General features: G+C 48.3%; 2 protein-coding genes across 2 annotated transcripts; one reads left to right on the top strand and one right to left on the bottom strand.

Annotated features, from left to right (window-relative positions):
- Window positions 1–6502: 6502 nt before the first annotated feature.
- On the top strand, window positions 6503–8209 carry LOC123427701 (xyloglucan endotransglucosylase/hydrolase protein 24-like). Its single transcript, XM_045111811.1, has 3 exons — window positions 6503–7111; window positions 7228–7427; window positions 7564–8209. Exons 1-3 carry the CDS (start codon window positions 6818–6820, stop codon window positions 7961–7963), a joined length of 894 nt encoding a protein of 297 aa, XP_044967746.1. The 5' UTR covers window positions 6503–6817; the 3' UTR covers window positions 7964–8209.
- Window positions 8210–8235: 26 nt separating this feature from the next.
- Window positions 8236–10898, bottom strand: LOC123427700 (putative xyloglucan endotransglucosylase/hydrolase protein 13). Its single transcript, XM_045111810.1, has 3 exons — window positions 10536–10898; window positions 10168–10376; window positions 8236–8930 (listed from the first exon to the last, which is right to left on the bottom strand). The coding sequence occupies exons 1-3, from the start codon at window positions 10845–10847 to the stop codon at window positions 8507–8509; spliced, it is 945 nt and encodes a 314-aa protein (XP_044967745.1). The 5' UTR covers window positions 10848–10898; the 3' UTR covers window positions 8236–8506.
- Window positions 10899–14067: the final 3169 nt, after the last annotated feature.

Below are 14067 nucleotides of genomic sequence, written 5' to 3'. Positions count from 1 at the left end.
CAAGGGTGACTCCTCCGCCGCCGCCTACTTCACCAAGATGAAGGGCCTCGCCGACGAACTGGCAGCAGCCGGGAAGCCCCTGGACGAAGATGATGTCATCTCGCATATTCTCCAGGGGCTGATGCACGAGCCTGAGTACAACGGGTTCGTCTCTGCCATCACCACTCGCACCATCACCGACCGACCCATCGGTCTCGGTGAGATTTTCTCTCTCCTCCTCGCAGCCGAAGCACGGATCACCTCCCAAACCAGCGTCTACACCGCCAATCTTGCTGCTCGGGGAGGTGGCCGTGGCCGTGGTGGCTACAACAACAACGGCTCACGTGGTGGCTACAACAACAACACCACGGGAGGACGCTTCCCCGACAGCAACAACAACGCACCACGCCAAGGCGGTGATCGCAAGTTTGAGAACTGTCAAATTTGCAAGGAAAGTGGACATGGGGCATGGTGATGTGCGAAGCGCTTTGACCGCAACTACAACAACAATGTCCGCAATCCAGCAGGAGGAGGAGGTGCCGGTGGACGTGGACAAAAATCCGCTAACGCCGCCCACTCCTATGGGATAGATACCAACTGGTATCTTGACACTGGTGCAACCGATCATGTCACTGGCGAACTTGAGAAGCTGGCTGTCCACAATCGCTACACCGGCAACGAGCTGATCCACACCGCCAATGGTCAAGGTATGAGCATTGCCCATGTTGGTCATTCATTTTTATCTACCCCGCATGGTTCCCTCAGCCTTAACAACATCCTCCACTCTCCACAAGCCGAAAAAAGCCTCCTTTCGGCCTCGCAACACATGCTTGATAACCATGTTTTTTTCTCGAAGTTCACCCTGAAATTGTTTTTGTTAAGGATCGGGACACTCGGAGAACCATTCTTCAAAGCAAGAGTAAGGGTCTCTTGTTCCCAGTATCTGGTCATCATGAAGCCCCCCATCCACAAGCTCTTGGCGCCGTCAAACCTTCCACCTCGCGATGGCACAAGCGTTTAGGACATCCAGCTTTACCGGTGGTCCAGAAAGTTCTTAGTAATTTTTCTCTACTAGTGTCAAATAAAAAGGATCATTTGTTAGTTTGTGATTCCTGTCAAAAGGCCAAGAGCCATGAACTCCCATACTCTCGGTCTAGTAGTGTGTCGACGTTTCCTCTAGAACTTGTTTTCTCGGATGTGTGGGGTTCTGGACCCGTCTCTATCGGCAGACAAAAGTATTATGTGAGTATTATTGATGATTTTAGTAAGTTCGCCTTGATTTACTTGCTCAAAAACAAGTATGACGTCTTTCAGAAATTCCATCTCTTTCAACAACTTGTTGAGCGCGAGTTTGATCGCAAAATTCTAGCCATGCAAACCGACTGGGGTGGAGAGTATCAACACATCAACACCTTCTTTGAGCGTATAGGTATTATCCACCATGTCTCATGCCCTCACGCTCACCAGCAGAACGGATCCGCTGAACGAAAACACCGGCACATTGTCGAAGTTGGCTTTTCTCTCCTTGCTCATGCGTTCATGCCCTTGAAATTTTGGGATGAAGCTTTTACCACTGCCGTGTACCTTATTAACCGTGTCCCAAGCAAAGTAATCCATGACCAAACACCTCTTGAACGCCTCTTTGACATTAAACCCAACTACAATTTCCTTCGTATTTTTGGTTGTGCGGTTTGGCCAAATTTACGTCCTTTCAATAAACACAAGCTTGAATTTCGGTCTAAGCAATGTGTTTTTATAGGGTATAGCTCGTTGCATAAAGGTTACAAATGCCTTGATGTGGCCTCTGGTAGGGTTTATGTGTCTCGTGATGTGGTGTTTGATGAGCAAATATTTTCCTTCTCGCAATTACATCCAAATGTTGGTGCCCAACTTCGCAAAGAGCTTATTGTGTTGCCACCCCGCCTCCTTCCACCATCCCATCCCTCCCTACGCGGCGGAAATAATACTGATGCTAGCATGACAATGTCTCATACTACTACACTTGATCATGTCTCAGCTGAAAGTGTGCAGGAAAACAGTGCAGGAATCGGTGCAAAATCGGCTGAAAATAGCCGTGATTTTATGCTCTCCAACGGTGCAGACAATCCGGCAGAATCCTCCTCGGGATCGGGCGCAGCAGGCCGCCCTGGCGCATTGGGATCTGACGCGGCAGGAAGATCTCCCTCAGGACTTGCGGTGCCAGGCGGGCCAGCAGCTGGCGAATCTTCCCCTGGACTTGCGGCACCAGGCGGGCCCGCAGTTGGCGCACCTTCCTTGGGATCCGGCGCGCCAGGGCCTTATGCGCTACGTGGCGTGCCCAACGCAACGCCAGGCGGGCGCACGGTTGGCGGCTCCTCGGGCGCGGGGCTGGGTGCGGGGACAGGCGGGTCCCCCGCACGTGACGCTGCGCCAGCCTCGGCCTCCCAGGCGCGGTCGCTGTCGGTCGCGCTGACCGGCGCTAACTCCCACGATGATTCTGGCGCTGACTCCCACGACGGCTCCCATGCAGCGCATGCAGATGCTGATGCTGCCGACGCCGCCGCCGCCTCTCCACAGGAATCCTCCTCGGGATCTGGTTCTGCTTCGTCAAATCGCCTCCAACTGCAGCTCTCGCGCCCTGCGCCACCTCCACCTGCGCGTGCTCACACCAGGTCCCAGGGTAGTGTCATCAAACCAAAGGTATATCACGATGGTTGCATTCGTTGGGGCTCTTTTTGTGCCACAGGTGAACCACAAAACGTGACAGAAGCCCTTACCTCACCTCGGTGGAAAGAGGCCATGGATGAGGAGTATGGTGCCCTTATGCAAAACAAGACTTGGCGCCTAGTTCCTCCAGCTCGGGGCAGAAACATCATCGATTGCAAATGGGTGTACAAGGTAAAGAGGAGAGCTGATGGCAGTGTTGATAGGTATAAAGCATGCCTGGTTGCCAAAGGTTTTAAGCAGAGGTATGGGATTGACTATGAGGACACATTTAGTCATGTAGTTAAGGCTGCTACTATTAGGTTGATCCTTTCTGTTGCAGTTTCTCGAAATTGGTGCATGAGACAATTAGATGTGAAGAATGCGTTTTTGCATGGTGTTCCGGAAGAGGAAGTGTTCATGAGACAACCTCCTGGGTATGAGAGTTCTAACTTACCTAGACATGTGTGTAAACTTGAGAAGGCACTATATGGGCTCAAGCAAGCACCTAGAGCTTGGTACTCTCGGTTGTCCTCAAAGTTGCAATCCCTTGGTTTTGCTCCATCCAAAGGAGATACCTCACTTTTCTTCTACCATAAGCATGGTGTTACTATTTTTATGCTGATTTATGTTGATGACATCATAGTTGCAAGCTCCTCTCCCCAAGCGGTTGAGGCTCTCTTGAAGGATCTCGGCAAGGAATTTGCACTCAAGGATCTTGCAGATTTGCACTTCTTCCTTGGCATTGAGGTAAAACAAGTACATACTGGAATTCTTTTGTCCCAAGAAAAGTATGTGCAGGAAATCCTTCAACGCATAGGGCTGACGGGTTGCAAACCCTCTCCCACACCATTGTCTACCTCTGAAAAACTGTCTCTTTATGATGGGGAAGTGTTAGGAGCAGAGGATTCGACAAAGTATAGAAGTATTGTAGGAGCACTAGAATATTTGACCCTTACTAGGCCTGATATTTCATATTCAGTTAATAAAGTATGCCAGTTTTTGCATGCTCCCACTAGTGTGCATTGGACTGCAGTAAAAAGAATACTGAGATATCTGCAGGGAACAAAAAGTCATGGACTTAAGATTAGCAAAACTGATTCTATGCTGGTAAGTGCATTCTCAGATGCAGACTGGGCTCGATGTCCTGATGATAGGAGATCTACTGGAGGCTTTGCTGTGTTTCTTGGAGGCAACCTTGTTTCATGGAGTGCTCGTAAGCAACCTACAGTTTCCAGGTCAAGCACTGAGGCTGAGTATAAAGCCTTAGCAAATGCAACTGCTGAAATTATTTGGGTTCAGAATTTGTTGACTGAACTAGGTGTACGCCATCCAAAGGCAGCCTCGCTATGGTGTGATAATCTTGGTGCTACCTATATGTCTGCTAACCCTGTTTTTCATGCTAGAACGAAGCACATTGAAATTAATTATCATTTTGTTCGTGAACGAGTGGCAGACAAGTTGTTGAACATCAGGTTTGTACCAACTGGTGATCAAGTTGCAGATGGCTTCACTAAGCCACTCACCATTCGGCAGCTAGAAGCATTTAGAAACAATCTCAACTTAGATAGTTGTGATTGAGGGAGAGTGTTAAAAGATGTAACATATATCCGTGTAATATAAACGGTATATGATTGTGTTTAAGTTAGTTGTTGGAGATATAACTTGTATAGCAATCCAACAACTAATCTTGTAGATCTTTATAACAACCTGGCCGGTGGCCTATATTAACACGTAAAGCGCCCCTTCAAAATGCAGGCGTTTATCTCATATTTTCCACAATTTGCTCAATCATGGATCGGCTCCATGCCATGGCTCGGCCTTGTACCTGGTTTTCATTTGTTGGAGGCTTGCTTGGTTGCGCCACAATAAAATGTTGTGCTCCATATTTTTTGACTTCTCGTCGCCTGGTATTCTAGTATCCTTACTAAACTCTGGTCCCCGTTCAAAGCATGGTTGATAATATAGCCAAGTGCTGGTTATATGATGTTGTCATATCACATGTAGTTATCATTTCTAGTCACTCATACAATAAAGTTAGCTATAAGGTTGGCTATATAAATTTTATTTTTATTCACCTTTTCTTTATCTCTTTCTTCATATTTATTGCAACTACTCCCTCCGTCCGGTGAAAAGTGTACATATAGACATTTTAAGACAAATTATGAAGTGGAGTAAAAAATGCATTGGAAAGGTGGAACACACCATCTCTTTCCTCTTTAATTACCTAACCCTCAATGAGCTAAGTGTGTGTAGAAATTAAGGAGACTATGTGTAGAATGTTATTAGTCTTGATTACCGTGTGATGAGAGAAAAACATTTTTTATCCTTTAAAGTGCATTGAAAATATTAAAGTGCACTCTTTTGTGAACAAATTTTAAAGCCAAACGGACACTCTACACCGAACGAAGGGAGTACTTAGGAGCATGCATATATCTTGGCTCTTGCATAAAAGCTCACTCACCTTACTTTTATGTCTCTCTCTTCCACATGGGCAAAATTGCCATGTAAACGAACTATAAGCTCGTCATTGTACTTTGCTCTCATTTGTGTTCGAAGGTAAAAAATAGGAAGAGGGTGCTTGGATCCAAGGGACTAAAATTAGTCTGACTAAAAATAGTCTCTTTAAGAGTCTAAAGTTTCAAGCACCCCTGACTAAAGAGGAGCTAAAACTAGTCTTGAGACTAAAAGTTTTTAGTCAGGGGTACCCCTACTAAAATGTGAATTAGTCCTCACTCTCTCCTCATTTTACTCCTCTTCTTTAACACGGGCAAGTTCTGGATTGGAGGGTTTGGACGATAATAAATGCTCATTAACTTGATTTTAGTTTCTTTAGCATTTGGATCCAAGCATGGGTGAGGCTAGCAAGTTTTAGTCTCACTACTTTTAGTCATGGGACTAAAACGTATCCAAGCACCCTCGAAGAGAGATAAGGATGTAAAAGTGAACTGTTAGTTTCTTTATTGATGATATGATTACATATATAGACAGTTTGAGGGGATGCTAATAAAGAGGTGTTTGTACAGAGAAGACTCCCTGTGATCCATCGCGTCGATCTGAAAAACAGTAGTACTAACTGGTTAGAGAAAGCAGGGTTTAATTCATTAATTAATCGTAACAATTTGGAAGCAGGTTTCTACCTTTCCTAAGAGTAAGTACAATAGTATAGCCAGTTGCTGGCTATAAGTCATTGACATGTCATTTATAGCCCGTCTTATAGCTAATATGTACAATAGTGCATTGCAAATGTGTACTACTTCTTTATTATATGGTCCACCTTTCATACTCACAAAATGCCTAGGAGCACGTGTGCTAGAGCTGGCTCTTAGCTAAGAGTCCGCTTACCTTCTCTCTCCTCTTTTTTTTTCTCTAACTAAATAAAAATATATTAGTTTATTCCTTATAGGCAGCTGACTCAGCTCTATTGTACTTGCTCTAAACGGGTTTCTCTAAGTCGTGACTGCACGCTCCCCGATGCGGGGCAATGCCCAATTGGAAATTAACTTGGTGTGGGCCGTGTGGCGTGCCAGCCGTCCAAATCTGTCTCTCGATGACAGCTCCTCCATACACCATGGAAAGTCAAACAGTTCCAGATCGTATGCCGCTCGCGGCCTGAGGCTTCCGAGACTAAACAATGAGCAGTACACTTAATTCGTTTGACACGTAGCGAATCTGAGTCGAGGTGCATTAGTGTGGATGCATGATTGAGGTCAGGTCAGCGCGCCTCTGCTGAAAGATATGAGCTCACTTAGATCTAGCCAGCCTCGCTAACCTACGGCGCGCATTACAAATCTTGCACACGAGACCCCATCGTGCATTGCATGTGCACGGCGTCCGCCGGGAGAGACGGCCGGACAGTGTTCCCAAAACGCTTATATATCGCTTAGCAACCCAGCAAGCTTGTCTTCCCAAACCAGCAGCAGGTTCTCCCTCCCTGCGGCAACGCTGGCATTCGCTCTCCTCAGCAAATTCCTCCATCTGTCGCCCATTTCCTCACCACCTTCGTCTCCAATATATATACAGGAGCGAGCCGCTGACCTCTCCCTCTCTCTCGGCGTTGAAAGCAGTACGACAGAGGCTAGCTAGCTAGTGTACTGTCCCGGCACTGCACATAGCAGCAGCAGGGACAGGCGGAGAGCTAGCTAGCCAGCCAGCCATGGCGCCGGCATTGCCTTGTAGCAGGCCAAAGCTGCTGCTCCTGTGCGTGGCCCTGGCCTTCCTCCTGGCCGTGGACGTGGGCAGGGCGGACATCTACAAGGACATCCAGATCATATGGAGCGCGGACCACACCTACTACTTCATGGACGGCGACAGCGAGGCGCTGGCGCTCTCGCTCGACTTCAACCGCGGCTCCGCCTTCAAGTCCAACGACATGTACCTCTACGCCCGCATCGACATCGACATCAAGCTCGTCGAGGGCAACTCCGCCGGCACCGTCTGCACCGTCTACGTAAGATCTCGATCTAGTAATCAGTTTGCATCAGTGCAGCTTAGCTTGCCAGTGTCACAGTGTGTGTGTGTGCGTCCGTCGAGTTGACTTTTGACATGGGCGGTGTACGCATACAGACCATCTCGGAGGGGCCGTGGGACATCCACGACGAGATCGACCTGGAGTTCCTGGGCAACTCCACCGGCGAGCCCTACACCCTCCACACCAACATATTCGCCTACGGCGTCGGCGGCCGGGAGCAGCAGTTCAAGCTCTGGTTCGACCCAAGCGCCGAGTACCACACCTACTCCATCGTCTGGAACCCCAGGCGCATCACGTAATGAACCTATTTTCTTGCGTGATACTCCGTATATGTTATATGTACGTACGTGGAGCATGTAGGTCGAGGTCGATCGTGCCGATCTTCAGAGAGCACATAGACTGACTGACGTGAACTGGACTTTTAATTGCAGGATCGAGGTGGACGGCGTGACGATCCGTTCCTACGACAACAACGAGGAGCACGGCGTGCCGTTCCCGGCGTGGCAGCAGCAGCGGGTGTACGGGAGCCTGTGGAACGCCGACGACTGGGCGACGCAGGGCGGGCGCGTCAAGACGGACTGGAAGCTGGCGCCCTTCGTCTCCTACTACCGCAACTACAACATCACCTACTGCCGGCCGTCGCCGGGTGTGTCGTGGTGCGGCGCCGAGCCCGCCGGCTCCCCGGTCTTCAACCTCGCCCCCAAGGCGCGCGCCGACATGCAGTGGGTGCGCGACATGGGCTACGTCATCTACGACTACTGCACCGACAGGAGCAACCGGTATAACGACACCACCCGGCCCAAGGAGTGCTCGCTCCCGCCACGGCCATGAAGATCCTTTCGTTTTTTTGGCTGAGCTAGCCAGGGGGTTGAGGTTGAGCGATCGATCGATTCATTGTTTGGGTTCGATACACACAGTATCGTCCACTGATTGTTTTTGTACATCTGAAGAAACAGGTACGTGCGGTGCAGCGGGCTTGATTCTTTCATTGGATTTCTGATTCCGGCCTCCCCTTTTTCCTCCACCTGTATCAACATTTATATGACTGAAAGACACAGAGCAATTTTTTTTGGCCAATTTGCTCTTCGTCCAGGCTCAAGATGTTCACAAATGAGTTAATCTTACCCACTGTATGGTTGTATTATCTGAGCATATATATATGGAAGGTTTCTGCAGGAATCATCCTTGGTATGATCCGTACACCTATATACTACCATTGCTACGCCTACACGTCACATCTGAGTACGTGAGACGACCTAGCAGGCTAGGCTAGGCTAGAACTAGAAGCACGAACACAAACACCCCACGTCTGTCTGTCTGCCTAATACACGACGACACGTGTGTGGAAGCGGTATGGCCGACGGAACAAAACAATCAGACGGCCGAGGCGAGCCGGTCCATGTCGCACTCGGCGGGGCGGCCCAGGTTCCAGGGGTCGTCGCAGTAGTCCATCACCATGTACTTGTCCCGCGCCCACGCCACCGCGCGCTCGCCGTCGGGCCCCAGCCGCCGGGCCATCCACGACGCGGCGTCGCCCGGGCAGCAGAAGGCCGACGGGACGTCCTCATCGCCGTCGCCGTCGCCGGCCGCCGAGACGCAGGCGCTGGAGGCGTAGGTCCCGTAGGAGGCGACGAAGGGCGCGTGCGCCCAGTCGATCTTGACCCGGCCGCCGCGCGTGGCCCAGGTGTCGCCGTCCCAGATGGTGGCGTGCACCTTCATCGCCCGCCTGGTCAGGTACGGCACGCCGTTCGCCTCCTGGTTCCGGAACACGCGCACCGGCACGCCGTCCACCGAGAAGCTGGCAACACAGCATCAATCAAAGTAAAAATTGTTAGTACTCTAAGCAGGGGATCTCATGCATGCATTTAATTCGATCGATCGATCACTCGGCGCAGTGCTGCAGACCTGCAGCGATGAGAAGATGCCTGGATGCATATGCATGGACGGGCCAACTGGCTTTGGGTAGTATTGAATTTGCCGAGATTTGATTCAGATGTCGAGGAAGCAATTTTTGTTTTGTTTTCGCAGGATCTGCTAGTAGCATTTGACTCCGCGTACTGGCCGGTAGTATTATTGCACCGTTAGCTGCTTTGTTTAGGGGCTAAGTTGACGTGCATGTTACCTACGCAGGCATCATCTCATGTGCCTCTTCACGTTTTCCTCGGCCCCTACTTCGTTTAAAAGGGCAATCGGCTGGGACAGGTGGTGTTCTCGTGCTTCCAAATATGCCGACGCGGCTAAATTAAGCTGCCGTCCCCCCAGATGGCTAGAGTAGCAAGTTGATGTTCAAGTCTTTCTGGTACTCCAAACCGACAGTGGAGGGTTCATATAAAATGGTTGTTTAATTTGGACAGATTTTTTGAATCTTACGTACTAGCTTTCTTATCTTCTGACCAAAACGAAATTTACTTGGAAGGTTTCCATTTTTTCTATACTTTTATTTAAGAGAAATCGTCGCTTTATCTGTTTGAGAGAAGGTGGTTTGTTGTTCCAAAAAAAAAACAATTGTGAGAGGTCAGAAAAAACATCGCTTGCTTGCTTTAGAGACGTGCGCAAAGGGGAAAAGAATGCGGGTTTTTTTTTCAAAAAAAACTGGAAAAAACCTTGTTTTTTTAGGGGTTGAAAAAAATCTTGTTAGTTAACGGGCCTAGTACAAACATGGGAAGAAAGGCCAACTATGAGGAGGAAAAGCATGGTGAGTGTAAGCCCATGCGTATAATGATACTTTGGGCCGCCAAGTTTAGTTAAACCGTCATATTTTTCATGCGTGAACATGCGTTCAAAGAGTCGTCCAAACACAATTTTGTCTTCTCGTGTGTGGTCTTCATGTGCTTATCGCCGGCTCACGCCTGCTTAATTTTCAGCGACTGCCTTGTCTGGCACAACCGAACGTTAGAAACAACACATATTTCACCCGCAAAAAAAAAAGAAAAAAAAAAGAGAAACAACACATATTTTTAAGATCCGAATGATGATTTAATATGAATGAATGATTAGATGCCTTGCATGGGGGACACGTTGATATCAACACGTACATGATGTTTAGAGGGTTCCAGAGGATGGTGTAGTTGTGGAAGTCCTCTGTCGGGTCGAACCACAGGTAGGATCGCTGCTCCCTGCCCCCGACCCCCTGCGCGAACACGTTGGTCTGCATCAGGTACGGCTCCCCGCTCACGTTGCCCAGGAACTCGAAGTCGATCTCGTCGTGCCCGTCCCCGACCGCCGTCGGGTCCTTGGATGTCAACTGCATCATCAACACCATGCATGCACAATCAAAACACGCACCCCAAAATACATACGTGCGTACGTCAAACTCGAAGGAAGTATTCGTGCATGCACACGCATGATCGATATAGATGTCAGGGCGGGGAGAAGTATGCATGAAAAGTATTGGCGGACTTACGTAGAAGGTGGTGACCGTGCCGGCGGAGTCGCCCGGCACGAGCTTCATCTCCATGGTGAACTCGCCGAAGAGGAAGGCGTCCCGGGACTGGAACCCGGAGCCGGAGACGTTGTTGAGGGTGAGCGTCACCAGCCGCCCGCCGTCGACGATCTCCACCCGCCGGTCAGGGTCCGGGTCCGTGCCCCACTTCACCTCGAAGTTCTCGTAGAAGCCACCAGCGCTCGCGCCGGCGCCGACCGGACACGCCGCGAAACAGCAGGCCACGACGACGATCGCCGCCGCGGCCATTACAACAAGTAGAGGCCTCGACATGTTTTCTACACGTTCGAGTGCTATGTTATAGCACGATCGAGTTGGAACTGTACGAGCATTGTGTGCCCGCTTTATAGTGTTCAGGCCGTCGAGTTGGGCACGCCACCCGTGCATGTCGACTGACGAGTCACGCATGGTAACGTAGCATACGTGCACAGCTCTGCTTGGGTTGGCGCATCACAACGCGCAACTGGCCGGCCCGAGCTCGACCTTGTCAAGCCCCGTGGAGCTCCTTTTTCCATTTGAGCCCATCTAGTCGTTCCGTGGCCGTCTGTAGAACTTACGTGCATGCGATGTAATCATTGTGTTAGGTTTAACCAGCGGATGCTTAATTAGCGCAGGGGTCGCTGTCATGCCTTACATTTGTAAGGATAGGGCAGGAAGACTTTGAGAAGTTTCCGGCATCACGCCTAATGGCTAGCTACGTAGGCAGTACTTTTTAATTGTGACTTTGGGACGGTACGTACATTTTATTACTCCATCTCTTGGTAAGTAAATATATGTGTCACTTTGGAACATGAACGCAGTCTTGAACGTCTAACTTTGACAGCTTGTACTTTGTAGAATACGAATATGTTAGTGACAAACCGTGAGATGATCATGAGAAATATCTCGTGAGATATGTGCTGACACTAGTTTTCCTGCTAATATATTAGCTAATGATTTTATATTACCCGGCCCGTACAAACTAGAGATTTGTGGATGCACATATTCTAGAGAAAATCTTCAACTATTTGGCCAAATACAATTTTCGACGAGGTTCTTCAAACTAACGGCTACTTTTCACCTGTGCAAGTTCACACCGTGTCTCTCATAGTAATGCCTAGGTCTGACTTGCTTCGATCCAGTTAGATCTTGCAGTTGTACTTTTGTGGCGCTCTATGTGACTGACACATCAACTCCACTCGTTACCACGTCGCAAAAACGCGCGTAATAACTCGACAAAAAGGTGTAAGAATAAAGAGGCTCGTGTGTTATATCTTTCCGTATATATCGATGTATGCTAAATGGGGAGTACGTCGACATCCAGATGGGGCTATATTGCTTGTCATGGTTCACACGGAAGTATGCTCACGGCCGGTCACCGGCCGGATTCTTCCTTCCTGTTCCTGGTTGTCAAGTTGAATTCTAAAACCGGCCAGTCGGCCGGCCGTGACCTTACTCGACGAGTTGGAGGTGTTAGATGATGAAGCGTTCCTACTTTCTCGAGGGGAGCCGTGTTGGTTTATATTGATAGGTCGCCTTGTTGTGCAAGGGATAAATACAAGAGTTTGAATACAATAGGAGATAGAGGATATAGAGAAGGAGGTTGAGATTACAACAATATCTTTATATTCTAACACCCTCCCTTAATCTCAACCACCTAAATTAAGATTACTCTTGAACTCATTAAATGGTCGTGTTGGTAGTGCCTTGGTGAAACCATCCGCCACTTGATCTTTGAAGGGAATAAACCGTATCTCAAGCTTCTTTGCTGCAACCCTTTCTCGTACAAAGTGAAAATCAATCTCTATGTGCTTTGTTCTAGCATGAAACACTGGGTTTGCGGACAAGTATGTTGCACCCAAGTTATCACACCATAAGCATGAGATCCGATTATTTTTAACTCCCAATTTTGCAAGAAGTGACTCAACCCAAATAACTTTAGCAGTTGCATTAGCCAAGGATTTATACTCAGCTTCTGTGCTTGAACGTGATACAGTGGCTTGTTTCCTAGCACTCCAAGAAATGAGATTTGGTCCAAAGAATATGGCAAAACCTCCGGTTGATCTTCTGTCATCACTACAGCCTGCCCAGTCAGCATCAGAAAATGCACTCACAAGAGTGGAATTAGAACTTTTGAAATGAAGTCCTATACCCATAGTATGCTTTACATATCTTACAATCCTCTTGACAGCTGCCCAATGTGCAGAAGTAGGTGCATGTAGATATTGACAAACTTTGTTAACAGCAAATGAAATATCTGGACGTGTGAGAGTTAAATATTGCAACGCTCCCATAGCACTCCTATACCTTGTACTGTCTTCCTCTTGGAGTGGATCTCCTTCATATGCCGAAAGTTTTTCTGAAGAGGACAAAGGTGTAGGTACTGGCTTGCAATTTTTCATCCCCATACGAGACAGAAGTTCAGTGATATATCTCTCCTGATTTAACATAATTCCATCTTGAGTTTTTCTGACTTCAATGCCTAGGAAGAAGTGCAAATCACCTAGGTCTTTTAAAGCAAATTCTGAGCTTAGGTCATGGAGAAGAGCATTGGTGGCATTTTGTGAAGAACTTGCAACTATAATATCATCAACATATATAAGCAAGAAAATGACCACTCCTGCCTTGTTATAAATAAACAAGGATGTGTCAGCCTTTGAAGCAATAAAGCCAAGAGATTTCAATTGCAAGATCAGTCTAGAATACCATGCTCTAGGTGCTTGTTTCAAGCCATAAAGTGCTTTATCAAGTTTGCAAACAAAGTGTGGAAGTTTCTTACTTTCATACACAGATGGCTGTCTCATGAACACTTCCTCTTCCAGAACACCATGCAAAAACGCGTTCTGTACATCTAGCTGTCTTAGACTCCATCCTCTGGACACGGCAATGTCCAGCACAAGTCTGATAGTTGCAGCTTTCACAACAGGACTAAAAGTGTCCTCATAATCAATACCATAACGTTGCTTGAAACCTTTTGCAACCAGACGTGCCTTATACCTGTCAATGGAGCCATCTGCCTTCTTTTTTAACTCTATATACCCATTTGCAATCAATTATATTTTTACCTTTCTGATTTGGTACAAGATGTCAGGTTTTATTTTTCATAAGCACAGAGTATTCCTCATCCATCGCATTCTTCCATTTGGGATCATCAAGCGCACTGCTCACACTTGTTGGCTCTCCTGAAATACATAACATGCCATATGGTATAGTCCCATCCGTTCTTATTTTTGGATTTCGTATACCTTTTTGTAGTCTAGTCTTCATTTTTGGAGATGCCACAGATTGGACTGCAGGTGCACTTGCCACAGCCGATCCAGAAGAGTCTTGTGCTGATGCGGTTTGCACAGGGGATCCTGTGGCCACCGGTGAGGCCGCCACTCCTGCAGGTGTACTGGGAGTAGCCGTGCGTCGCGGCACAGAGGATCCGCCCCCCAACCGCGACTGCATGCGCACGCGGGGCGAGGGGGATCCTGTCCTGCTGCTGTCCCCGCCTGTTGTCGACGTGGTGTCG

This window comes from Hordeum vulgare, chromosome 2H (assembly GCF_904849725.1).
Source record: "Hordeum vulgare subsp. vulgare chromosome 2H, MorexV3_pseudomolecules_assembly, whole genome shotgun sequence".
Lineage (NCBI taxonomy): Eukaryota > Viridiplantae > Streptophyta > Magnoliopsida > Poales > Poaceae > Hordeum > Hordeum vulgare.
The sequence above is the reverse complement of the archived record's forward strand: the minus strand, read 5'-3'. Positions and strand labels throughout refer to the sequence as shown.